Source organism: Camellia sinensis, chromosome 13 (assembly GCF_055761805.1).
Source record: "Camellia sinensis isolate YWXY chromosome 13, ASM5576180v1, whole genome shotgun sequence".
Lineage (NCBI taxonomy): Eukaryota > Viridiplantae > Streptophyta > Magnoliopsida > Ericales > Theaceae > Camellia > Camellia sinensis.
Genome location: NC_138973.1, coordinates 40,873,215 through 40,900,760, shown reverse-complemented (window position 1 = coordinate 40,900,760; position 27,546 = coordinate 40,873,215). Strand labels below are relative to the sequence as shown.

At 35.9% G+C, this 27,546-nt stretch overlaps 1 protein-coding gene across 1 annotated transcript; it reads left to right on the top strand.

The window, feature by feature from the left end:
• Positions 1-16,875: 16,875 nt before the first annotated feature.
• Positions 16,876-24,084, top strand: LOC114278204 (uncharacterized). The gene is given in 6 exon segments (XM_028220211.2): positions 16,876-17,577; positions 18,961-18,997; positions 19,705-19,941; positions 20,301-20,348; positions 23,756-23,924; positions 23,927-24,084. Coding segments are annotated over 6 exon segments (831 nt in total). The 5' UTR covers positions 16,876-17,254; the 3' UTR covers positions 23,944-24,084.
• The last annotated feature ends 3,462 nt before the right edge of the window (positions 24,085-27,546 follow it).

Below are 27,546 nucleotides of genomic sequence, written 5' to 3'. Positions count from 1 at the left end.
CACTAAGCAGGTCTATGCCACCCAAGACATTTTCTTCAAGGCGGGCTGGAAGGCTGCTTGTGAACAGCTCGGTCAAGGACCTGATATCGACGTGTTTGCCTCTCCTCCAGCTGCCTTCCTACCGACCTATCTTGTGCGCTATGCCAACGACGTCTTCAGCACGTTACAGGCCGAGGCCGAGGAAGAAGAAGCTGAAGACGCCGAGAAGAATACGGAGGGTGACAATAGCCTAAATCGGACCGGCCAGGAGAGGACCGGGGCCCAGGAGACCACAACCACGGTCGACCTAGAGGTCACGACCGGGGATGAATTCACAGACCTTTCCCCCCTAGCTTAGTTTTCTTTGTCTTTCTTTTTGTTTGAACATGTAATCGGGCTATCTGCCCCTCCTCTTGTAATTATTTTGCACATCAACGAAAAAGTTCAAGTGTTTGCACGGTCTTCAAGCTAAATAACTTCAGCCGGACAAAATACTTTAGCAAAACAAACCATCTTGTTTAACTTATTTAACCGGAAAAGACATCTCGGTTTGAATCATAAAGTTGAGTAAATCATCAACTCAATCAACCGGAGTAAAGTATCTCGGTTAAAGCTTCACAAAAGTTGAATAAATCATCAACTTAGTCAACCGGAGTAAAACATCTTGGTGGAAGTTCAAAGAAGTTGAGTAAATCATCAACTTAGTCAACTGGAATAAAACATCTCGGTTGAAAACCTCAAAGTTGAGCAAATCATCAACTTAGTCAACCGGAATAAAACATCTCGGTTGACATTCACAAAAGTTTGAGTAAATCATTAACTCAGTCAACCGGAATAAAACATCTCGGTTGAAATCTAAAAGTTGAGTAAATCATCAACTCAATTAACTAGAGTAAAACATTTCAGTTGGAAACCTCGAAGTTGAGCAAATCATCAACTTAGTCTACCGGAATAAAACATCTCGGTTGACATTCACAAAAGTTTGAGTAAATCATCAACTCAGTCAACCAGAATAAAACATCTCGGTTGAAATCTAAAAGTTGAGTAAATCATCAACTCAATTAACCGGAGTAAAGCATCTCGGTTGGAAACCTCGAAGTTGAGCAAATCATCAACTTAGTCTATCGGAATAGAACATCTCGGTTAACATTCACAAAAGTTTGAGTAAATCATTAACTCAGTCAACCGAAATAAAACATCTCGGTTGAAATCTAAAAGCTGAGTAAATCATCAACTCAATTAATCGGAGTAAAACATCTCGGTTGGAAACCTCGAAGTTGAGCAAATCATCAACTTAGTCTACCGAAATAAAACATCTCGGTTGGCATTCACAAAAGTTTGAGTAAATCATCAACTCAGTCAACCGGAATAAAACATCTCGGTTGACATTCACAAAAGTTTGAGTAAATCATCAACTCAGTCAACCGGAATAAAACATTTCGGTTGAAATCTAAAAGTTGAGTAAATCATCAACTCAATTAACCGGAGTAAAACATCTCAGTTGGAATCTCAAAATTGAGTAAATCATCAACTCAATTCACCAGAGTAAAACATCTCGGTTGGAATATCAAAGTAAAAAACAACAATCTGAATGCTAAAGCAAAGATGAGACACTTCTATTATATTGACAAAAAGAATATTACATTCTGAAGTGTGAGGCAAAAAATTCCTTTGCAAAAAAAGAACACAAAAGCTAAAAATAGTACAGTTTGAGGTTGGCCGCATTCCATGGCCGGGCCATTCCTCTTCCCTCCAAGTCCTCCAAGTGGTATGCCCCCTTGCCCACTAGACCGGTTATCTTGTAGGGTGCTTCCCAGTTTGCCCCTAGTTTGCCTTCACCTAGCACCAGGGTGTTGCCCATGACCTTCCTCAAAACCCAGTCGCCGACTTTGAACGGTCTGGGGTGCACCGTTTTGTTGTATTTTCTTGAAAGCTCTTGTTGGTAGACGGCCACATGGATAAGAGCCTTTTCCCGGCGTTCTTCCACTAGGTCCAATTCTAGGGCAATGGCTTCGGCGTTCAGCTCGGGCTCAAAACTTTCACTGCGGAGGGTGGGCATACTGACTTCCAAAGGGATGACCGCCTCCATGCCATATGCCTAGGCAAAAGGAGTTTCCCCGGTGGATCGTCGCGGGGTCGTTCGGTATGCCCAAAGAACGCTTGGGAGTTTCTTGGCCCATTTTCCTTTGGCTTTCTCAAGCCGTTTCTTCAACCCATCAAGAATGGTCTTGTTTGATGCTTCGGCTTGACCGTTAGATTGCGGGTAAGCCGGGGTAGAGTTGCAGAATTCAATCTTCAAGTCTTCACAAAATCCTTTGAATAGGCGGCCGTCAAATTGGGTGCAAATTGGGTGCCGTTATTAGAGGTCAGAATTTTGGGGACGCCAAACCGCGTTGCCACATTCTTCTAGACAAACCGTTTGACGTCTTTCTCCTTGATTGTTGCCAAAGGCTCAGCTTCAACCCATTTGGTGAAGTAGTCTGTAACCGCGATGAAGAACTTCCGGTTGCCTGGTGCCGTTGGGAGTGGCCCCAAAATATCTAGCCCCCACATCGCAAAGGGCCAAGGGCTGGTAAGGGGAAGGAGTTCCCTGGTCGGCCGGTGGATTTGGTGGGCAAACTTCTAGCACTTCTCATATTTGCAAACATACTTCTGCGCGTCTGCTTGCATGCATGGCCACCAATATCCTTGTAAGATAGCCCGGTAGGTTAGAGATCTGTCCCCTATGTGACTGCCGCATATGTCTTCGTGAATTTCGTACAGGAAAACTTCCACGCTGTTTGGGTGTACACACTTGAGATAGGGACCGGTGAAATACTTCTTGTATAAAACGCCAGATGGAGAGAGCCAAAACCGCTCTGACTTCACCCGGACTTTATGTGCTTCATTTTTGTTGGTGGAAAGGGTCCGATCTTTGAGGAAGAGGATAATTGGGTCCATCTAGGAAGGACCTAGCTCGGTGCAGAGTACTTCTGTTTACTCGGCTTCCTCAATGCTGGGCCTCGGAAGAAATTTAATTAGAAGAGGGCTAGGAGATGTGCTATCGACCATGGAAGCGAGGCCGGCTAATTCATCTGCTTGACCGTTTTCTTTACGGCTAATTTGTTGGACCCTTATTGCCTGAAATTGCTTGATGTAGTCTCTTACCAGAGCTTGGTACTTCGTCATTCTGTCGTCTTTAGCTTCGTAAACCCCAGAAACTTGGTTAACCACAAGTTGGGAATCACTATAAACCATTAGCTCGGATCCGTGCATCTGAAGCGCGCTCTTGAGCCTGGCCAAAAGCGCCTCGTACTCAGCCTCATTGTTTGATGCAGGGAATCCAAGGGTGATAGAGTGTTCGATGGTCAGTCCACCTCGCGAAATCAAAACTATGCCCAGCCCGGCACCGTGGCGGTTAGAAACCCCATCTACAAAAAGTTTTCACATTTCGCCCACAAAGAGCTTCCAACATTCTGAGGGGTCCTGGGAGGCTTGCAGGTGGATAGGCACATGGTCGCTCGGCTGTGCTGCGTCAAGTTCAATGCTGATCGGTTCCACTTCCTCTCCTCCTGGCGATGCGGCACCGGACAGAGCAGGTTGGTCGGTAATACCCAACCCCGTCGTCGCATCGCCGGGCTGTAGCGTCGTACTTGCTGAAGGTTCTTCGGCGGGGCGCGCAAGTTTCGCCTCGCCAATATCGCCTTGCTGTGTTACTTCGGTTAAATTTGCACTCACCTCCTCGGCTACCGCCGCAAGATTCACTGGGCAGACGGGATGCATCCCGGGAGAGAATTCAGCAACAAAATCGGCCAATGTCTGGGCCTTTATGGCAGTGCGTGGCTGGAACTTGACTTCAAACTGTCCCAATTCGACCGCCCACTTGAGAATTCGATCGGAGAAGTTGGCCCGCTCGAACAAAGCTTTGAGGGGGAACTCGGTCAAAACAATGATTGTATGAACATGGAAATAGTGCGCCAATTTTCTGGAGGCCATTATCAATGCCAACGCAAGTTTTTCTAGCAACAAGTATCTCGACTCTGCCGGTAGCAAGGTTTTGCTTACGTAGAAGATAGGGAGGTGTTTGATTCCTTCCTACCGAACAAGCACCGCACTAACTGCATGCTGAGAAACGGCCAGATAAAGGTAAAGTTCCTCGCCGGGCTTCGGCGTTACCAACAATGGTGCTGAAGACAGATACTCCATGAGCTCGGCCAAAGCCCGGTCACATTCTTCATCCCATGAGAACTTTGATTTCAAAGCTTGAAAGAAGGGCGGCAGCGATCTGATGACCGGCTTATGAATCGGTTAAGCGCGGCGGCCATTCCAGCCAGATGCTGCACGTCCTTAGCCGAGCTTGGCTGCTTTAATTCTTGTACGGCTCTGATTTGTGTGGGGTCAAGCTGGTCTATTCTGGGTAGAGGAAAGTTATCTTTAGGGCAAGCTCGGTTGACGGTCTTGTAGTCGACGCAAACTCGCCACTTCCCATTCTTCTTAGGTACAACGACCGTGTTTGAAATCCACTGAGGGTAGTGCACTTCCTGAATAGCTTGTGCCTCAAGCAAGTTCTTCACCTCTTCTGCAACTACCTAGGCATGGTGTAGTGCCGATCTTCTCATTCTCTGAATGACCGGCTTTGCCCCGGGGAAAACATTGAGGTGATGGCAAATAAAACTCGGATCAATCCCGGGCATGTCGTAAGGCGACCATGTGAAGACTTTGATATTTTCCATTAAAAATTCCACCATCTCGGTCCTTTCTTGGGTGGTAAGGCTTGATCCGAGCAAGAAGAACTTGTTCGGGCTCTCCTTGTCAATCCGCACTTCCACCAACTCTTCAACGGCTTTGTCCTCAGCCTTGGTGCCCATGTCGTCAAGGACTCCCCGGTCTTCTGGTCCTTCAATCATTTGGATGAAGTCTTTGGCAGCTCGGCTCCTATTCACTGCCACGAAGCATTGCTTCGACATGACCTGATGATGGTAGGTCGACGCTACGGCTTGCATAGCGTGAAGCCATCTCCTTCCAAGGATCAGGTTATATGTAGACGGCACTTGCAATACCCAGAACTCCACTTGTTTGACCACGGATTCCGCTTTGACCGACAGAATGATTTTTCCCAAAGGCCATTCCGGTTGAGAGTTGAAACCAACTAGTGGCAAAGTTGCCGGAGCCAAGTCTGTATCTCGAAGTTTAAGCTGTTTGAACGCGTCGTTATACATGATCTCGACCGAGCTTCCCTGGTCGATCAAGATGCGCTTGACATCGAATTCCTTGATGCGGAGTGTGACCACTAAGGCATTGTTGTGCGGCATCTGAATGCGCTCTAAGTCCCTTGTAGAGAAACTGATCACGTCCTTCTCTTCGGTCTTCCTCCTCTTGATCACGGGCTCGACCGACAAAACTTCCCTCATGTGTTCTGCCTTCTTGATCATACCTCGGAGCTCGCATACACGCGCTGGCTCCACTATGCCGTGGATGACATTAACAACTCATTTTGGGGGCGCCTCCAGGTCATCCGGTCCACGCGGGTTAACCGGGGCTTGATGTGCGGCCTTCACACCCCCATCAATGTAAAGGTCCAAGTGTTCGGCTGCGACTAGCTCCTTCAAGTGTTGTTTCAGAGGCAAACAGTCCTCTGTCCGGTGTCCGCGCTCCCGGTGGAATGTGCAGCGGTTCCGCAGATTGAAGCCTTTTTGCGCATCGTCTAACTTAGCAGGAAACCGGACATAATCCTCGTTACGGATTTCACTAAGTATGCGATACATTGAAATCTTAAAGACCGTAATGATGCCCGTCTGAGCTTTCAACCTTCTGTTTGCATCAGCTTCGTCGTCGCGGTGGTATTCATCTCGGTCGCCGACTCCTACCCCGGTTTCGACGATTTAAACCTGGGTCAGATTCCCCGGCACGATCATTTGAACGGTTGGCCTCCTATCCGACCGCGTGCACCTTGCCAGCCGACCTTTTGTCTATTGCTACCGGAGTTGCTTTCGTGGTAGATGCTGCCGCATCATCTTCTACTCGGATGTGCTCGTTGATGCGCTGTATTAGTTGGCCCACGGATGTCGGCTGGTGCATAGTAAGTAAGTCCCGCAGTCTATGTCCGACCAGGAGACCACGCTTATATTGTGTGATTGCCAGGTTGACCGGGCAATCCAAGATTTCGTTGAAGGTTTCCCAATATCTGGAGTTATATGCTTTGAGTGTGTCGCTCGGCTCCATCTTGACACTAAGAAGGTGGTCAACTTCCTTTGGCGTTCTGGTGTTGGTTTTGAAACGCGTCACAAAGGCTTCCGTCATCTGTTGCCACCTTTCGATGCTCCCCTCCGGCAGCCTCTCAAACCATTTCAAGCCCAGCTCGCCCAAACTTGATGGGAAGATAAGGCACATAAGAGCGTCATTCCGCCTACATCCGGCCATGACCTGTCGGAAGTGGCTTACATGCATGTATGGATCGGTCTTTCTGTCGTAGAGCGTGAACTTTAGCTGGTGGAAGCCCGCGGGAAGCGGTGTTGTTTCTATCTCCAAGGAGAAAGGGGTGGCGCTCAGCCTCGCCAAATCCGTGTCTGGAGGAGGCACAGCAAGGCGGTGTGGAGGCATTACGACCTCTTCATTGGCGCGACACCCATAGGATAACCGCTGGAACGCCGGTATCCTCTGAGTCTCCCGCTGGCGAGCCTGCTCCTTTAAGACTGCCCACAAATCCTCTGAACGAGTGGAGTAGGAGTACCTTGACGTCGTTGTCGGACGTGAGGGTTGGTAAGTGCTATCATGCACGCTGGACTTCTCTTCGTGCGCGTCAGAATCTCCAACCTTGTAATTTCTGGTGATTGAGAGGGACGGAGTGTGCCGCTAGCTCTGACTGCCTGAACGGCGGGGTTGGGTGCGCTCACTGTGGTCTCCCACTCCAACTACACCCTTCCCTTTTACATGCCGCTTAAGATCCTCTATCTCCACCGCCATTCTCCGGATGACGGCGTCTTGGTCCCTTAGCTTGTGTTCCAGACGTCTGGCGTGCGATTCTCTCTGCCGCCGGTGACCGTCTGGATTCTGAGAATGACCAAAGCTTCTTCCGCGCGTCTCTTGAATGTCCTCCTCCAAGTCCGCCATCGGAGGAATGGCGGGGTGTCCTTCTCTTTGTCTGGCTGACTCCGGGGTAACTCCGTCGATGGCGGACAACGGAATCTCGTCGTTGTTCGCTATGGACGGCGATCAGATGAGCTGGGAAGACAAGGTTTTGTCTATCAAGTTCCCACAGACGGCGCGAATTGTACGGGGAGCAAATATTTCGGCGAGCCCGTACTCATTTCTTCCAAGCTCCCTGTCTGTCCGATCGACCTGCGAACACAACGGCGGTGATCCATCCGGCGGTGTGTGGCCGGAAAACCCCTCTGACGATCAAGTTAGCACACACTCAGGGATAGAGAAAGAGAGGAAAGAGTTGAATGTCTAAGTGTATCTCACCAAATGATCATTCGTCCAAGCATGGGGGCCGCAGACACGCTTATATACCTTCTGCGCCCCAAATCTACTCCCATTAGTCTCTCGACACATGGTGCTGCTATCTCATATGTCAGCACAAATCCAGCAATCATCACCTAACCAAACTGTCAGGACATCTTGGCAGAGCCCGGAAGACAGGCGGAATCACCTCGGCCTCACCCGGCTGTGCTGCGCCGCATGCCCGAATGCTCACTAGCCGAGCTCCATACCGACCGAGCTCAGCTGCATTCCGGCAGAGGCGAGCTCGAAATAGGTCACGCGGGTAAAACAAAGGCCTTCCTGCCGAGCAACGCAAGTAGCACGGTTTCCACCAGTGCAAGTTCAAGTAGCTCGGTCTTGGGCTTTAGCCGAGCAGCCCCATCTGCGGGCAAGCCCAAACCTATCCTAGCCCAAACGCGCCCGGCCCTTACCATGGCCCATTTCCAGCTCATAAAATCTCTCTCTCAATAGGTTTCACAGTTTGGTCCCTAACAAATAGTGTTTATTTGGTTTGATTTTTCAAAATTTATTTTTAGATAATTTATTTTTTAATTTTTAGTGAATTTATTTTTTATATTTTAATCAATTATTTGTACTTTTTAGATACACCTAAGTAAGATACATATAAAAAGGCTAAAATATTAAAAAAAAATCACTAAAAATAGACGAAAATTCGAACAAAAAATTATGCATTTTTGTTTAGGCTTTCATTAGTTTTTAGTGATTTTTTTCTCTCCATATTTTAGTTAAATTTTTTTCCTTTTCAGATGTACCTAATCTTGATATATCTATATATAAAAAAAAAAGACTAAAATATGAAAAAAGTTTAGTAAAGACAAATGAAAACCCGTATAAAAATAGTTTACGAGAATTGTAACAAAACAAAATCTTAAAATTTTCCACTTTATTCTTGAAAAATTATGTGTTTTCACTTTGGTCCTTAGAACCTAATCTCAAAATCATTCAGCTTGTTTGGTTTAGATTTTTAAGATTCACTTTTCAAAAAATTTATTTTTTTTTATTTTCACCTTTTTTTACTAATTTTTTTTAATATTCTAAATAACTTTTAAAAATTTTATTTACATCAAACATATATACACTTAAAAATATAATATTTGTAAAGAAAAATCTTTAGAAAATTCACTAAATATAAAAAAATACAAAAAAATGCTAGAATTTAGTACATCTTTCGTATTGTTGTGTATTTATTATTTTTAATTTTTTTATAAATATTTTACTTTTTAAATAAATCTAAGTAAGGTGCATCTAAAAATGCAAAAAAATTACTTAAAATTTTAAAAATATTCACTAAAAAAATACAAAAAATAAATTTCAAAAAATTAAAACCAAACCCACTGAACTCAAAACCCATCCTCAAACCCACCAAATCTAAAAAACAAACTTTCTATCGGTTGAAAATAAAAAATTACAATAATTAGATGTCGCAATTGAGCAAGATGGATGGTTTAAAAATACAAGGATAAATTACAAACACTCTCTGAGATTTACATAAATTAAAAATTACTCATGTGATTTTAAAAATTACATTATGTCCCATATGGTTTCTAATTTCATAATAAATAGATCATTTTATTAATAAATCACTAAGTTAATTAATAGTTTTTAATAATGTTAAAATTTTACGTCAATTAAAAATTCAGATAATTTTATTATTGTATAGATGAATAGTTAGAAATTTTACTTTTTCAATTAATTTTGTTAAATAAAAAATTCTGACAGAGAGATATTTGTAATTTTTCAAACTACATGGGGCAATTCGTCTTTTAAGCAAATCTTAAGAGTGTATTTGTAATTTATCCAAAATAGAATGCGAATGAACATCATTGAACATACAAATTAATTTTTAACTATTTTAAACAAAAAAGTTATTATGGATTACAAACGTCCACACAAAATCAAACAAATTAATTAAATGTATGATGCTATTCAAAAGTATATTTTACAAATTAATATAGAAAATAATTAAATTAGAAAAAAAAAAATATGCGACCAAAATAAGGGGAGAGAAAGTTCAGGTACTATGAGATTATATATTAGAAGATGATATGAAATATTATAATTGGAAAAAATTTATTTTAAATTCTATTTTCTGAGTTAGACGACTTTTTCTAGGAGTTAAGAACAAAAGCGCATATTTTTTTTTGTAATCAAAGTGAAAAAATATCCATATTTTAATAGATAAAAACATATTATTTTATTTTCATGGATTGTCGTTTTGATTCGGTCGGGTCAATTGACTTAACTAGAGTCACATATCATTTTTTGTCACAAAAATATAACATTTGTTAGAATTTAAACGAAAATTAGAAAGAATTTGATAATTTCAAAATTAAAGTGAAATAATTAAACAATATGAATTTAAGAGGTGTGTGAGGCTTTCTGTTTAATGATCAGAATCATTAATTTTGTACAACTTTCCGTGTATAACATTGATAAAAAAAAGAAAAAATTGGTCTAGAGTCCCTCTCCCACTTTTCGTAATGGAAGAGATCCACAAAATTATTTTTTGATATCTAAGGTCCCTAAACATATATCAGAGAAATTTGACTTTTTGTCTCTACTCTACTCTCTCTCTCTCTCTTCTCCTCTCACCCACTATCTTCCAAATCCAAGGCAACAAGCTCTGCTCCTCCACCTTCCTTTACGACCTCTTCCTCAACAAGCTCTGCTCTGGTCCTGTTGCCGGTGCTACGTATTCTGGTTTGCACTGGTTTTGTTACAGTTCCGATGTCAGGTGTTTGCTGGTTGCCGTGGGTTTTTCCGAGATCTTTTTGTCAGCGATTATTGGTCCAGCCGATGATGTATTTCGGTTGATGGAGCTATTTCACTGGTGGTGTGTTAGTAGTGCACTACCTGTGAAGGTATTAAGCAATGCTTAGTGCTTCGGTGGTGCATAGAAGCTTGGCTATGGCGTCGCTTCTCAAAATCCGGCGCCAATGACATTTTTCCGAGGGTCCTCTTCTTGCGCGTGCCGCTGGTTTGGGGTACGTTGTGTAGGTTGTTGTGAAGAGGTGGGAGTTTGTTTCCGGCGCTGGACTGTCCATGTTTCCGGCGCTGGTCTGCTGCTTCATTGTTTGATGCATTCTCTGAAGTGTCGAAGGCAACAACTCATGAGCAGAGGCCCCAAGAATTTCTCAAATTTCTCTAGATTCAATAGGGCTGAGCAAGGAATCCGTAAAATCCGTAATCCGATCCAGTCCAGTCCAATCCGATAGGTTTGGATTGATTTTTTGAATCCACGGTTCGGTTCCGGATTGAAGAATTAAAAATCCGTAGTCCACGGATTCATTCCGGATTGAACCCTACGGTTCCGGATTGGAACCGATCCGGAGCGTATATAAATAGTCTATATTTTTATTATACATCATCCCCCATAATATCCGGAGCGTATATAAATAGTCTATATTTTTATTATACATCATCCCCCATAATATCTTCTTTTATTCTATATGAAATCTAAACTCAAACCTAAAGCCGTATAATATCTTCTTTTATTACTTTTGTTTGTTAGTTTTTAATTTTAATTTGTAATGGTCTAAATACTTATGGTCTAGTTGTTTAAATTCTAAAACAGTATGTTACTATTATAGAAAAACATGTTGCTATTGTGGAACTAATACAGTGCTATGTTTATATTTTTATGAAATTAAAGTGTTATATATATATATATATATATTTGTTATTTAATTATGTGAATCCGTGGTCCTAAACCGATCCAATCCGTATTTAAATGGATTGGTTCGGATTGGTTCCATGATTTAAACGGATTGGATTGGTTTCAATTTTTTAAGAACCGTAGATAACGGATTGGTCTTGGTTTTACCTCAATCCGGTCCAATCCGGACCATGCTCACCCCTAGGATTTAATCCAGAGAAATTTGAATTTTCTCTGAATTTTCGTTTTCATTAATGTTTTTTAGTTATGAAATTATGCAAGAACACAAAGTTTGAGATTGTAATCTGTCCAAAGGATGGACTTCAACTTCAGATAGGGTTCCATGAATTCTGTTACAGTCGAATTATTTGAAGCAAGGTTAGAAGTTCTTAATGAAAACGAAATGTTTCACCGAGGCACCATCTTCAATGATATGGTATGTGCAATTTAAGAATGATGGGTCATTTAGTTTTTAGTTGAAATGGAAAATAGATGAGCTATGCATGTTAAATTGGGTTTTTTGATAATGCAATGCTCAAACATTTTAAAGTCTCTTAAGGAATAGAAATTTTTTATTGGTGCTCACCTTGCAGTGAAGGCACTAGAGAAAAGTTGTGTCAATGTTTTTTATTATAGGATCAATGTTTTTTCCATGCATCGTGTGTGCAGCAGTTGCTAGTAATATGATTGGTTAAACACATTTTGATGTTATCAAATTTCTCTGGGGCCAACAGATTATCGGTTCCTTGTTTGGTCCATGATGCTACGGAACACATTGGCTACTGCACAAATGCATCAAATGGCTGCAAAATTCGGTCATGTTTGGTTTGGATTTCAGAACTTGTTTCAAAATTTTTGTTTTTGTTGGAGCACTTTCTTATGGAGTACTTTCTTCCGCTACATATTTGTTTTTGTTGGTTTTATAGTAGTAGCTTCTTCTGTATCAGATATGTGGAAAAGAATGAAACAAGATATGGTAAGGAAATGAGAGTAGTGTTTCAGTTAAGCAAGGAAGTCGGTTGAGGTAGGGGAATTCTTATGTTCAAAAAAAAAAAAAAAGGGGCAGAGAAATTTACAGTGGGAAGTTTAGGGAAGTCTCTGGACCAATTTTCTCTAACTTTAATTTTCTCTAGACCAATTTTCTCTGGACTAATTTTCTCTGACTTGAATTTTCTCTGGACCAATTTTCTCTAGATTGATGTTGAGGGACCTTAGACATCATGAAAATATTTGATATCCTTTATACTATAAAATCATAATATCAGGGACCTTAAAAAAAATACCCCTAAAAAAAATTTGTGTTGTCCAACAATGGTAACTTTTTATTTTATTGTATTTATTTTTTAAAAACAATTTTTTTAAAAAAAGATTTAGGTCAATCAAATAATATTAAATAATTTTTTTGACAAAAATATTTTTGAAATCTACTTTTTTAGAGACAAATATGTTAAAATAAAAAATTAAAATTATAGGATTAATTATTTTTTTTTATAAATGATATAAATTTAGAACTATATAACATCAAATGTTTAAATTATCAAAACCATGTGAGGCACCATTTGAGAAAATAATTAATTTAAAAATAAATAAAATTTACCTTTCACACCATTCAATTGTCTGAAAACTGGCACATGAGGTCATGGAAGCAGAGTTTTAAGCCAAGTTTGGCATCTACTAAGGCCTCGTTTGGGATGCTATCTTTTTAGTCAATTAGTCAAAAAGTTACTAAATTAGTCAATTAGCCAATTAGTCATACCAAAAAGTCAACAATTACGATTTCTCTCTACTTTTTGCACAGCTTTTTGTAATTATTCAAAAAGTCATTCCAAACATACAAGTTTTTTTTACCTACCTTTTTAGCCAATTAGCCAAAAAATTACTAAATTAGCCTGTTCCCAAACGAGGCCTAAATAATATAAAAAGTTAAAAAGTCATTATTTTATTTAAGTCATATCATTTTATTTAAATTACATCACCTCTCTAACACATCACATCAAACCCAACCTATATAAGCCAATTAGTCAAAAAGTGTACTTTTTTAAACATCCCAAACCAACAGTAATGTTTTTAGTATGATTTATAAATGGATTTTTTTTATTTAGGGGTTGTTTGGGATGACCTAAATAAGTGTACTTTTTATCTTTTTACGAAAAGATGTGCAGAAAAATAGAGAGGTGATGTGATAAAAAAAGATAAAAAGATAAATTATTTTCAACTTTCCGAACTTGGCCTTATTATAAAAAAATAAAGAAGTGATGTAATCAAAATAAATAATTTTTTTGACTTAAAAGAGGTCTTATTAGAAGTCAAAGTATACATAGTTCTCTTTGGCATCTCAGTTGGGGGTTATTAGGTTAAAATAATTACAAAAAGATAAAGAATAAATTACAAACACACTTTATGAGGTTCGATTAAAATACGAATCGTTTTTCGTGATTCTAGAAATTACATTTCACCTTCTAAGGTTTCTAATTTTATAACAAATTATCTATTTTATTAATAAATTATCAAGTCAATTAATAGTTTTTAATCATGTTAGTTTTAATAAATAATTTGGGTAATTTTTTATTGTATAGGAGAGCAATTATAAATTTCATTTTTTAGTTAATTCTGTTAAATAAAAAATTATAGCAAGGAGGTATTTGTATTTTTTTAAACTACAAGGATAATCTGTATTTTAAGTAAATCTCAAGAAGTGTATTTGTAATTTATCTAAATATAAAATAAGTTAAAAATTCAATAAAACAAAATATCACATTTAAATTATAATCATTTTATTTTTTCTATCATAAAAACGAGATTTTTTAGACTTAAATTAAAATAATTAAAAAGTTAAAAAACTAATATATTTCTCAGACGAATCCATACCACTAACCAACTCATTAAGGCCTAGTTTGGCATAATACAAAAAATTTAAAAAGTCAAAAAATTACTATCCTATTTAAGTCATATTATCTCATTTAAATCACATCATCTCTCTACTATATCACTTCAAACCCAACCCATATTTCATGTTTTTTTGTAAAAAATCAAAAAGTACACTTATTTAGATCATTCCTAACAATTCCTAAAACTTCGTTTGAAAAGTGAGTTGACTTTTTGATTTTTTAACTTTTTGACTATTTTAGCCTCGGTCAAAAAGTCTCGTTTGGGATGGGCTTTTTGATTTTTTTGACTTTTGTGAGAGAATGAATGTAATGATTATGTTTTGAATGTGATATTTTGTTTTATTAGACTAAAAAACTTATTTTATTTTTTTGTGATTATTTTGACAAAAAAAAAACTCCAAATCTAACTTACCAAACGAGCTCTAAGGGCATCCACAATGGGATAGCCAACATTATTTGTTAAAGTGTGTTATATGACAAAAAGTGATAAAAGTGGAGCCCAAAAATGTTTGTTAAGATGTGCTAAGAGTTTATTAATTTTAGAGAGTGAGTGGTGGTGCAATGGATGTGTTAAGGGGTGTGTTAAATATATATATATATATATATGTATATAATAAATAAAATAAATAAATAATTTAGTTTAATAAAAAATTTCAAGCCCAAAATTAAATTTTAAGTCAAAAAAAAAAAATCCCAACAAGTAAAAAAAAAAAAAAAAATTCGTTGACCGGGTCAACCGGCCGATCAACCTGGAAGACAAAAAAAACACTTCCTGTGCTAGCTAAAGTGCTGGCCACAGTTAACAAACCATTTAACAACTGATGCTAACAAAGCCCACTAACACATGCACTAACAACTCTATTGCAGTTCCAAATACAAACCACTGCTAGTCAAAATTTGACAACTGACACTAACAAACACGTTAGTGTGTCCATTGTGGATGCTCTAACTAGCAGTGTTAGGTTCGCATAATTTTTTATTTCTAAAATTTATTGAATAAAATGGTAAAATAGAACGTATACCAGGGAAGTTTTGAAAAAAATATTAAACTATGACAAGATAGTTAGGATTAGTTTACTGAAAAAAAATAAAAAAATAAAAAGATATTCCTTTGAGGTTTCTGACAAATATATAGACTTTTTTTTTATAATTTGAATAATTACAATAATCTCCTCTGCTTTATTTGACAATGTCAAGATTCTCCCATTCTGTCAAATTGTTCCAGATGGTGTTACTTTTTTTTATGGTAAATTACCTTATTGCCCTTTCTTTTAAAATATTAAAAAATATTTTTGGATTGGAGGACATGTTTGGAAGAAACAAACAGTGTTTGGAACAATATTTTTGGATTTATTTTTTTAAAATATTTAAAAAATATATAATTTTTATTTAAATATTTTATTTTATTTTTTTAATATTTTAATTTTTTTAATTTTAATGTTTTAAACTCAAAACACAACTTCATACTCAAATCGTAACCAAACACGTAACTCAAAACTCAATTAAAAAATTATGAGGTTTGAAAATAATTTTTGAATTGAATTTTAAGTTACGATTTGAGTGTGAAGTTATGTTTTGAGTTTAAAATATTTACAAAATAAAATAAAATATTTAAATAAAAATTATATACTTAAAATAATTTTTTTTAAAACATTTTTTAATATTTTTAAAAAATAAATCCAAAAATACTGTTCCAAACACTGTTTGTTTCTTCCAAACCCGTCCTCCAATCTAAAAACATTTTTTAATATTTTAAAAAAAGGACAATAAGGTAATTTATCATAGAAAAAGTAATACCGTTTAGAACAATTTGACAGAAGATGAAATCTTGACATTATCAGGTAAAGCAGTGGAGGTTACTGTAATTATTTAAACCACATTGGAGGTCCTTGTATTTGTTAGAAATCTCAGGGGAGGTAAATGTAATTTATCCTAAGATAAAATATCTCATCTAAATAATAATTATTTTATTTTTTCTCTAACAAAATATAAAATTTATCTCAAACAAAATTTTTTTAATCAAATTAAAATAAATAAAAATTTAGGTTAAAAAATTCTTCCGAAACAAAAGCTTGAGTTCAAAAAACAAGGGTGTAAATTTTATTGGTTATTTCAAAGGGTTTGGAGGAAAAAATTATGGCCTTGTTTGCCCTAGAGGTTATCTTGGCTAGTTAATAAAAATGAAGGTGTTTGGCTAAAATAATCAATAAAAATTTAAAAGTTAAAATAAACAATGACCCTGTTTCATAAGTTGGGTTTGGAATTTTTTTGGGTCAAAATTTACAAATAAAAAAATAAAAAATAAAATAAAATAGGCTAAAATAATTAACAAAATAAAATATCACATTAAATGTATGATTATTTACTTTTTCTCTCGCAAATATCATATCCAGTTATAAAAAAACTAATTATCTTTCTAAATATAAATATTTTAGTCTACTAAAATAGTCAAAGACTAAAATAACCTACTAAAATAGTCAACTTCCCAAACGAGGCCAAGATAAAATGTCATATCTAAATAATTTTAATGTTTCTCTTACAACTATCAAATCAATTATAAAAAAGTCAACTATTTTTTAATCAACTTAAAATAGTTAAAATATTAATTAAAATAATAATTTTCCAAACAAGTTCAAAATATATTAAAATAATCAAAAAAATAAAATATCATATCAAACTGATAATTATTTTATTTTCTCATAGTTATCAAATTAATTAAAAAAATAATTATCATTCTAAACATATTTTTTTTAATTAAACTAAAATAATAATAAAAATTTAAATAATAAACTGAAATATTCTATTCCCAAACAAAAACAGGACAACCACTCCAGTGTCTCCCCTCCCCGCTCTCTCTCTCTCTCTCTCTCTGTGGCCACCTCAGTCTCTACCCAACACACAACACTACGCTACGCCACCTGCAACTCTCTCTCTCTCTCTCTATCTCTATCTCTATCTCCCTGATAACATGAAACTTACGCGGATTTAGCTAGACAGACTCCAAAACCCTAAAATAAACTCACCCTCTCTCTCTTTCTCTCTCTGCAACTCTCTCTCTCTCTCTCTCATCACAACCCCATCTCATTTCTTAGAACCCTTCAACATCAGACTCTCTCTCACACCCATTATTCCCCATTCCAAAACAAACCCAGAAACCCCATCCCCTCTCTCTCTCTCTCTCTCTCTCTACAGAGATATACACATGCATTCATGAGTTGGGTCTTGAGTGTTCTTGTAGGGGCGGTGTTGAATGGGTTGTCTCATATCTCAGCTGGCGTCCAAATTCGCCTTCTTCCCTCCCTCTCCGGCCACCTATGCCGTAAAAAAGTCCTCCTCCGGCAAGCTCACGGCGGTCTCCACGGCCTCTTCCATGTCTGTCCCCATCGGCGACGACACTTCCCTCGATGTCTTGTTGCTCGACACCAAATCTGGGAACAAGATCGTCGCTTTTTATCTCAAAAACCCTTATGCTCGCCTCACTCTTCTCTACTCTCACGGCAATGCTGCTGATCTTGGCCAGCTCTACGACCTCTTTGTTCAGCTCAAAGCCAATCTCAGAGTCAATCTCATTGGGTCTGCTTTCTTCTTCTTCTTCTTCTTCCCGCCACCCCCTTTATTTTCTCATATATATAGATATTTTTAGAAAATCTTAGACTTGGATATGGTAAATTTCATGAATTTTGTGGCTTTTGAGTTTTGGGTTTCTCTGCATTTCTAATAAATCTCACATTTCACCCTTTTTTTTTACTCTCTGCTACTATTAATCTCGTTGGGTCAGCTTTTTTCCTTCGATCTTCTCATGTATATTGAGTTTTGGGTTTTCTTCTAGCTGTTTATCTAGTCATTTATATGGTCAATCTCATAAATATTGTGGCTTTTGAGTTGTGGGACTCCCTACATTTCTAATATATCTCACATTTTTGGATTTCTCCTCTTTTTGCTCTCTCTCCTACTCTGTTTTCTTTTGTTTCTCTCTCTAAGTTTAAAAGGGTTACTCCTCTTTCTGTGATCTTGTGGGTTCTTTCGATGATGTGATGGTTTCAACTTGAGATTAATTTTCTTCACATACTGTTATGTTGAGTTTAGATACGTGAATCTGTTAGTTAATTTATTATTATGTATGTTTCAATGTCTTTTAGTCTGAGTGTTTTTCATTTCCAAGAACAAAAAAGTGAGATAAAGTAGGTTGGATTAGGTTTCTCTTGTTCTTACCAGTCTTTGTCTACCTTTACATATATTTCATTTCATTGTCTTTGTATGTAAAGTGAATTTTTACTGTTGTGTTTGCATAGATAGATCAGTGTGCTATCCCTTTGGGGATTGTGTCTTGGGGCATCCGGAGTTTTGTTCTTACTTTCACATTGTACTGTTAGGGCATATTGCTTTACTCTTTGGATCTTGGATTCTTCATCTTTCTCCACTTTTTTTTTTTTTTTTGAATATTTGGTCTTGTTAAAGACTTGAAATTTATCACAAAATTGTGTTTTGCCTTGTCCTTAATCTGGTGGAGCCTTCCTGATCAAATCTCCAACATTGGGCTGGTTTGAGAATTTAACTATTTTAGTTGACTTTTTTTTTTGACTATTTTATCCTAATTAAAAAAAAGTGTTTGAAATGATAATTGGATTTGTTTCTTTAATTGATTTGATGGTTGTAAGAGAAGAAGTGAATTGATTATAATTCAAATGTGACATTTTATTTTTTCAGCTATTTTAACCTATTTTTTATTTTGTCCTCATTGGCTATTGCCTAAAAAAAGCCTCCCAACCCTATGAGTTTTCAGATGCTTTTATTTTATTTTTACTTTTTTATTTTTTGGGGGGGTTCCCACTTATTTTGTTTGTGTGCAATGCAATGGTTTTTTATGTTTTTCTTCCAATAGTGTTTCTGCTCTGTCAATTTTTTAAGTGATGAGTACCATTTTAATCTTCTCTATCGCAATTTTTTAATGTGTAGGTATGACTATTCTGGCTATGGAGCCTCTTCAGGCAAGGTATTGTAATTCTCTGTTTTGAGTATTATGACATTTTATTTATTTTTAACTATTCACTTCAACTCTTAGCAAATAGTAGTTTATATGTGCAGTTGCTGTACAACCAGGATCAGAATCTAACGTTGAGTATTAATCTCTATCTCATGTAAATGTTTCTCCTTTATCACAATGATAAATTTGGGAGTCAGAAAATAATGAGCTGAGTTTCTAAATTGATGTGGGATGCCTTTCACAATAACAAAAAATAGGGAAGAATTTTAGATTACTTTGTTGACGTGTGAGAACTTATTTGGGCCTTTGCATTTGGAAATTTTAGATTTATTCTAGATTTATTTGGAAATTTTAGTTGTCATCTGGTTATTTTCAATATATGAAATTTTCCTTAATTTGGTGTCTATTCATGCAATATTCAGAGTTCTGATTAATTTAACTCCGAGAGCTTATGTCACATTGCTTTAGATAAATGTCGTTGTTGATCTTAATGCATAGTTTTGAGTCATCTTGTTAAGTTGATCTTTGGGTTTGAAAAAATTTCTCATTCCCTGAAAATGGGGGACTTCCTTCTCCTTGATAACCCACTAAGTGGGCTTACGAATTTGATTACCTTTTCTGGTTTAGGTCGTTATTTTATGCTTTTATGAAAAAAGCTCATGGTTTAATTCCATTAGGAGGTTGGTAGCTTGACTTTTATTTTTTATGTAATCCAGCCAAGTGAATCAAATACGTATGCTGACATAGAGGCGGTATATGAGTGTCTTGAGACAGAATATGGAGTTAGCCAGGAAGACTTAATTCTCTATGGACAGTCAGTTGGAAGTGGACCAACACTGCACTTAGCAGCCAAATTGCCAAGGTTGAGAGGCGTAGTTTTGCATAGTGCCATTCTTTCTGGTCTTCGTGTGGTCTGCCATGTGAAGTTCACGTTTTGCTTTGACATTTATAAGGTGAGAAACACATTTTTGCTGGTTCTGTGGGAATGCCTTGAAACTTGAGCTAAACTTTCAAATTCCTTTGGTATTCAATTTGTTTTTTTGTCTTCAGTCGGACGGGGTTCAAAATTTCTCTATCCCTGCTATGCTAAGTTGAAGAAAAAGTTGAAATAAATCTGGGTTAATTTCACCTGAGGAATGGTCTAAGTTTTCAAATTAGTTATATTATGTGTATTTGTGGTGTGTGATTGCATAATAATATCCTCTTGTTTTAATTTGGTTGAGTGTTTGAGAGCTTGGTTGTGACCATGCTATGCTTTCTGTTTTACTGTTTCTGCTGCTGTCTCAAGCTGTTATTCTCCTGGTTAATACAGAATGTAAACAAAATTCGGAAGGTGAAGTGCCCTGTGCTGGTGATACATGTAAGTACTTCTTGGCGTGTTGAATTATTTTACTTCAGTACTTTGATTTGTTTTCCTTGTTTTATTTATTTATTATTTTATCGAAATGCAACTTCAATAATTCCCCTTTTACCCTTTCCCCGCTCTGCACAAATCATCTGATGGGGAAACCCATAGCATGTGAATTAACAACTCCTTTTAGGGGCTTAAATGATTGGCAATTGGGAAATAAAAAAGCTCCTTCTTGTTGAATGCTTTAATGATCCATATCTATTTGATTTGTTTGATCAATGTTTTGATGGTAATAAAAAAATTGGTGAAGATCAATAAATACATCCATTATCTGTATGACTATGGTATCATGATACTTTTCTATGGTAATCATAAAATTTCACTCAAAGCATACAGTGGATCATGAATTTAAATTTCAACCATATAATAAATGGTCAATGTTTTGATGGTAATCATGATACTTTTCTTTTTGCTGCATGACTGAAATGCCCCAAAAAATTCATCAGAATGAAAAATTTCTCTCTTTGTGGTTGCTCCACAGTCAAACTTTATAATTGGCATGATTAAACTTCTAGGACAAGGGTACGGTCATGGATGCGATGCTATCATCCAAAGAATGTAGATGCAGGTACTAGATTCAGCCATAGCAAAATTAGAAAATTATAGTTTCCTCGTGCATGGATTGTTGGGTTTCCACGTACTATGAAAAAAAATGAAATTTAGTGTTAATCCCTCTGCACATCTCTTCATGTAGAACTTGGAGAAGTACATAGCTTGAGCCTTATCTGGAGAGGGGATTGGGTCTTGTGAGACTTTTATACAGATTAAAACAATATTTAGCTTGAGATAATGTTTTTTCATGATGGGTATTTTTCCCCACCTTGAAGTTGGTAGTTGTGTAGAAGCTTTCTAGAGTGGCATCTCTTTATTAAGAACCACAGAGGATCATTGGATATTAAGTATGTTATCGACCAGAAAGTTTTTGGTGGATCCAAGTTTGTCTGCTTTGTTGATGTGGTAGATTATAACAAACTATTGGCAATAGAGAAGCGTCTTTCAGAGGGGGATAATAGAAAGAAAGACTAGGAAAAAAGTATGCATGCCTTTTCATAAAAAACCAAAAAACTACTAAAAGAGTCAATTTCCAAACGAGCCTATTAGGACCACAAATACTAATATTTTGTACAAGAAGAAAATCTGTGTTCCTTAAAAACAAAAATTAAAGAAGTGAAATTTGATGCATCATGCTTGCATCAATGATTTATGGTTGGACTGATTGAATTGCCTTGTGTCGGACTGTTCACCAGGAAAGAAAACAAGAGAGCTCATCATCAGGTTTGCTTCTTGATCCTGAAACCATCATTTCGAAAGAAAAAGATGTGCCGAAAATTTTAACTACATTATGTTATACCAAATTTATTGTCACCTCAAAATTTTCCGTTGGTTGGTCTCTGACTGATTAATGATATTGATGGAATAAAGTTGAGAATCAAATTAAAATTTTCAATGTCACATTTATTGAATTGCTGCGGCTTCTCCTTCATTGTCAAATTACTTGAAGGATCACCAACATGATCAAAGGATTATCAAAATATTGACTTCCCTTGATTTTGTAAAATATCCATTTCTATTTAATGGTTAAGTTTTAGCCTAATAACCTTGAGATTATGGGTTCAAGTCTTGGGACCACCATTTTGTGTATTATGCTAAATGTTAGGTGTGTACTGATTCTGTCCCCTCCCAAACACACTTTAATGTATACTAATTGGGCGTTGTGTTTTATCCATTTCTATTTAATCCAAGCTATCTAATATTTAGTTGATGCTTCTTCAACGTCAATAGTTTCTCTTGAATTTTCTTGTTTATTGCCTTATATTACTTGAATTTCTTCTAGAAAATGTTCTTAAACTCAGAAAATTATTTATGTGCTTGTTGTCATTAAAGCGACGTCGTCTTTGTTTTAATGAGAACCCTCTTTCTTGACATCGTAATTGCATCACAAATTATTGCTGAATCTAGAAATCTCATTGAACTTTAATATTGTGTTGAACCGCATGATTTCTAGATTTATGGTTAGAATTGGTTTTCTATAAAGTAAGTTGAGCAAAAGTTTTTTATTATCATTATTTAAAATTTTCTAACACATAAAGTTGACATGCTATCAGATACTTGATACTTGATTACTTGAAGGGGTTGCAGAGTCTGTTATTGAACCGTCTTGAAGTTTGAAGAAGGGCTTGTGTGTTTATGATTGACCTCATGATATATAGCATGGACATTATATGTTACATTGATATACATGAAACGAAGACACATTGGTATGACAAAATCTTAAAAAAATTGGACATAACGTGGAAGCATATTATATATTTATCTACCTTTTATGCGTGCTATAAAATAAATGTAATCTAATATTATTTATAAAACAAATGCAATTTTTTTGCTTTCTGTCTTACGACATTTATTTATTATCTATCTTTATTACTCTATTTCTCTTATCTTAGAAGTTTTCCGTTGTGTACTTTAGTTTATATTGATCATGCACATGATGTATTCATTTTAAAAATATTTTAACATATTTGGGATGCGTAAATTGCATTCCAAATAATGTCAAGCATTGTCTACTTTTAAGAGATTCACTGCATTAGTCGCATCCGAGAGTATGTGGGAAGTGTTGCCAAGGTGTTTGAAATTATGAAAATTTAATTTTAAATCTTGACATGTTGAAAGAAGTGTCAAAACACATCTGAAAAGTCTCTGAGGAGTTGAGGTGTCTGACATGTGTTTGACATGGACACGGCTCCTCACTAGAAGTGTCTCTTCTTTGAACTCGAGTCATTATTCATAATACCATTCCCGTATTGGCTAATATCTGTGATTAAAGCCCATACAGGTGTGAATACATGTTGATCAGTCGCCTTGGTATCGGCTTCTTATGTTAACATGTTACAATCGAACATATTCTAAAATTTTGCAGCCTCTATCCTGTTGAGCATCAAATTTGTCTGCTTGAGTATTTTAAACAGCATTGGGAACCCTTTTTTTTTTTTTTTCTTCTTTCAAGTGTGTCTATGTGCTGACCATATTCAAATGATCAAAGAAACCTTCCATGTAGTAAATGTCAAGTTCTCGAATTACAGACCCTATAACCTCCCACTCTCTCTGGTTTCCCTCTTTTGGATATTTACAGTTTTTTCTTTTTTGTTACTCATTTGAAACACCAAAATCCAAGCCATTCTTAGTGTTTCCATGATGGGGAAAAGGGAAGAAAGAACAAACGGGAAACAAAATCACCACATCATTGTCATGGATTCCTGTACCTGAATTAAATAAACATTTATGTTTTCTTTATTTTCCTTCTTAGAGTTGCCTCTTCACACTTATTTCTGATATGGGTTTCAATCAAACATTTACAGGGTACAGAAGATGATGTCGTAAATTGGTTACATGGTAGTGGATTGTGGAACATGGCTAGGGACCCGTACGAACCCTTGTGGATTAAAGGAGGTGGCCACTGTAATTTGGAGCTGTACCCAGATTATATCCGCCATCTATGCAGATTCATCCAAGAAATGGAGAATATAACAACAGAAATCCACCTTAGAAAGATCAGACAGAACCTCCGTCTACAAAAGAGGTCCAACACTGCCAACACTAGTGCTTCAGACAGGTGCTGTAGGATTAAATTTCGGCGACCTAAATGGCCAGAATGTTTGAAACCAAGCTGCATAAAGTGTTTGTGCTGGTCGAAATGCCCAGAATGGCAATGTCGATGCCCAGAATGGCAGTGTAAATGCATGGAATGTTGTCAATGCAAATGCCTCGGGTGTTGGAGGCCAAGTTGCTTTAAATGTTTATGCTGTCGGTAGTTAATGGTCGGTATACATAGAGATTTTATCGGAAAAGCAGGATGATGACAAGTAATGTGTTTGTATAGGCTGTTGTAACTTGCTGACACCCCTCTCCCCTCAAATATGTGCAGTAGTTTGTTTGGTAAAACTTGAAGTAGTTTGACGATTGAAAGATACACACTTGGATTATTTGCTTTCCTGATAGAGTTGATTTCTTGATACTTTCACTCAATTTGCTCTCTTTAGATTATTTATTTATTAGTATTATTTTTTAACTAGAAATGTCAATGGGATTTGCTGTGTGGTTTATGTAAGTTACATGGGGGTGGTTCTGGAATCCAAGAATTAACAATTGCTTTGGGGCTTTGCAAACTAAGCATCTCTGGCCAATCTCAAAGGCTGCAATTGCAAGGTTCAATGTTACTGTAGAAGATTAACGGCATGTTTGGGGCAGATTATGAGGATGTTTATAGTTTTATTTTTTATTTTGGAAATGTGTCAACGAGTGTTTGGTGTAATTTTTCCTTACAATTTATAAAGTAAAAATAATTTAAATAAGCTAATAATTGAATAGTAGGGAGAGATTTTTTTAATATTTGATTTTTGATTATCAAATTTTAGTTTGCTAGAAATTATACCCAACGAACTCACAGAATATGATGTGTTTAATCAAATTACCTGTAAATATCACTGAGATAAAATAATTTAACCACCTTTTTCATGTGTGAGTCAAACATTCCCTTAAACAGGAAGCGATATTTACTATCAAATGGAACATTCCCTTAAATTGGTATGGGGTTGCAAAGGCGCAGCAGTAACGGTTGTATTTTAATTTGAGACTTTATTATAGGCTTATTTTTATTATCCGAATTATTTATTTTGTAGAATTTGTAGGGTATTTCATGCATATCAAAAATTATATTAATCGTATATCGATAGTTATGTGATCGGATTGCATATTTTTGATACTATTTTTCAAAAGAAAAATTTAGGCTCCGTTTGGTAAGACTTTCTATCTATGATTTGAGAATATGAGTTGTATTTTGAGTTTGTGTGTTTTGAAATTATGATTTGAGTGTAAAAAATTTGTTTGGTTATGATTTTTGAATGAAGTGTTGAATTAAGTTTTGAATTGAGTATGAAATTGAGTTTTGAAAGTTTGATTTGACATGTGAAGTAAGAAAATTTGTTTAGTTATGAGTTTTGGAAAGAGTTTTCAAAACTTAATTTAAATTGCTATAACTCATAACAAAACACACTACTTTCACATTATTGAAAATTCTGATCAACATTCATAACCAAATTATTTTTAAAATTCAATTAATTTTTTTTATTAACAGAAAATAACATTAATCAAATTTTTAATTGAAAATACTACAAAGGAAATAATTTTTTTTTTCAAAATAAATATTCAAAAAATCTAAATCATAAATATTTAAATAATTTTAATAATCTAAAAAATTTAATAAGTAAAAAATTAAAATAAATATTCAAAAAATTTAAATAATTTAAATATTCAAAAAATTTAAATAATTTAAAATTTTAATATTTTAAATTTAAAAACAACTCTACACTCAAATCGTAACCAAATACATGAAACAAAACTCAATTAAAAAATTATTTTTAAAACTCATAACCAAACACATAACTCGAAATTCCATACTACTTTCACAACTCTACCCTCAAATCATAACCAAATACATAGCAAAAAAATTAAAATCGTAATATTTAAAAATATTCAAAAAATCGTAACATATTTAAATATTTAATCTTAACAAAATTAAAATATTGATTTGAATTGAGTTTTGAAAAGAGTTTTGAATTATGTGTTTTGCTATGAGTTTTGAAAAGTAATGACTATATTTTGAATTGAGTTTTAAGAAATGGGCGTGAAATTATGATTTGAAAGCTCAAAACAAACACCACACTCAAATCAATGGGTGAAACTATAATTTGAGAGGCTTACCAAACAGAGCCTTAATGTTAATTTTTTTACAATAAATGTAATTTGATCATTTGGTTACTGATATCTGATTAATATAATTTTTTGACATGCTTGAAATACTCAAATCTTACAAAACGAACTATTCAAATAAAAAAAAAAGAAGTTTGTAATAAACCTCAAATTGAGACACAATACCAACCCCTCATCCCCTTAAACAGGAAGTGATATTTAGGCCAAGTTTGGCATTCTTAAAATAATCCATCTTTTTATCTTTTTTTCATCACATCACTTCTCTATTTTTTTACACATCTTTTCGTAAAAAGACAAAAAGTGCACTTATTTAGCTCATCCCAAACAAACCCTTACTTTCAAGAGTCTACGCTTATTTCTTTACTCTCCAATAGCTCATTGAAAAATTCCTGGTAGCTCGAATTCCGTGGCCCGAATTCGGCTCGAGACCCAAAATGACGAATTTTTTTTTCTTCTTTTTCTTTCTCTTCTTTCTCTTCCTTTTCTTTCTTTCTTTTCTTCTTCTTCTTCGTTGAACCAGGCAACACAGGCGAGAGAGAGAGGAGAGGAGAGGGGAGAAGGGCCCCTGCCGCCGTCGATCGTCGCAGCAGCTCCGATCATCGCAGCCCGGCCGCAGCTCGTCACAGCCCCGCGCAGCCCCGCCTTCGGCCCCGACTCCTCTTCTAGCCCCATTTTTATGGCCCCCTCCCCTCCAGTCCTCCTCCTCCTCCTCCCTCCTTCTTCTTCTTCTCTTCTTCCTTTGTTCCGAATTCGAGCCTCCGAATTCGAGCTACGAATCGCAGCTCTAGCTCATTGGTCATTATTATTGTTATTATTATTATTTTTATTTGATTTGTTTTGGTTTTAAGTGAAATTTTGAAGTGATATGAACATAAGAAGGTTTTTTTTGGTTGAAATTGTGGACTTAAGGTGGTGTTTGGTAAGTGGTTTTGGGGTTAAAATAGTCACAAAAAATAAAATAGGTTATTTTAGCCATAACAAACAAAACATTACATTTAACCCATAATCATTACACTATTCTCTCACAAAAAAAAGTTAAAAAAGCTAAAAAGCTAAAAAGTTCTTCCCAAATCAAACTTTTTAACCCATACTAAAATAGTTAAAAAAGTTAAAAAGCCAACCCACTTCCCAAACGGAGGCAAAACTTCCCATGGGTCACTTTGGCTAGAAAAGTCTGGTCTTTCAAAAAGAGTTACAAATGTGGGAATGTGTCCCTAATGAAAAGTCACAATCAAAATATATACCTATCCATATTATTATTAGTGAAATTTTAAATTGATTTAGTAAAATTTTCTTTATATTAGGAAGCAACTTTATGTATGTTAAAATTAAAAAAATATTATATAGCATAAATAAATTTTGAATTCAAAATTTTAAATTT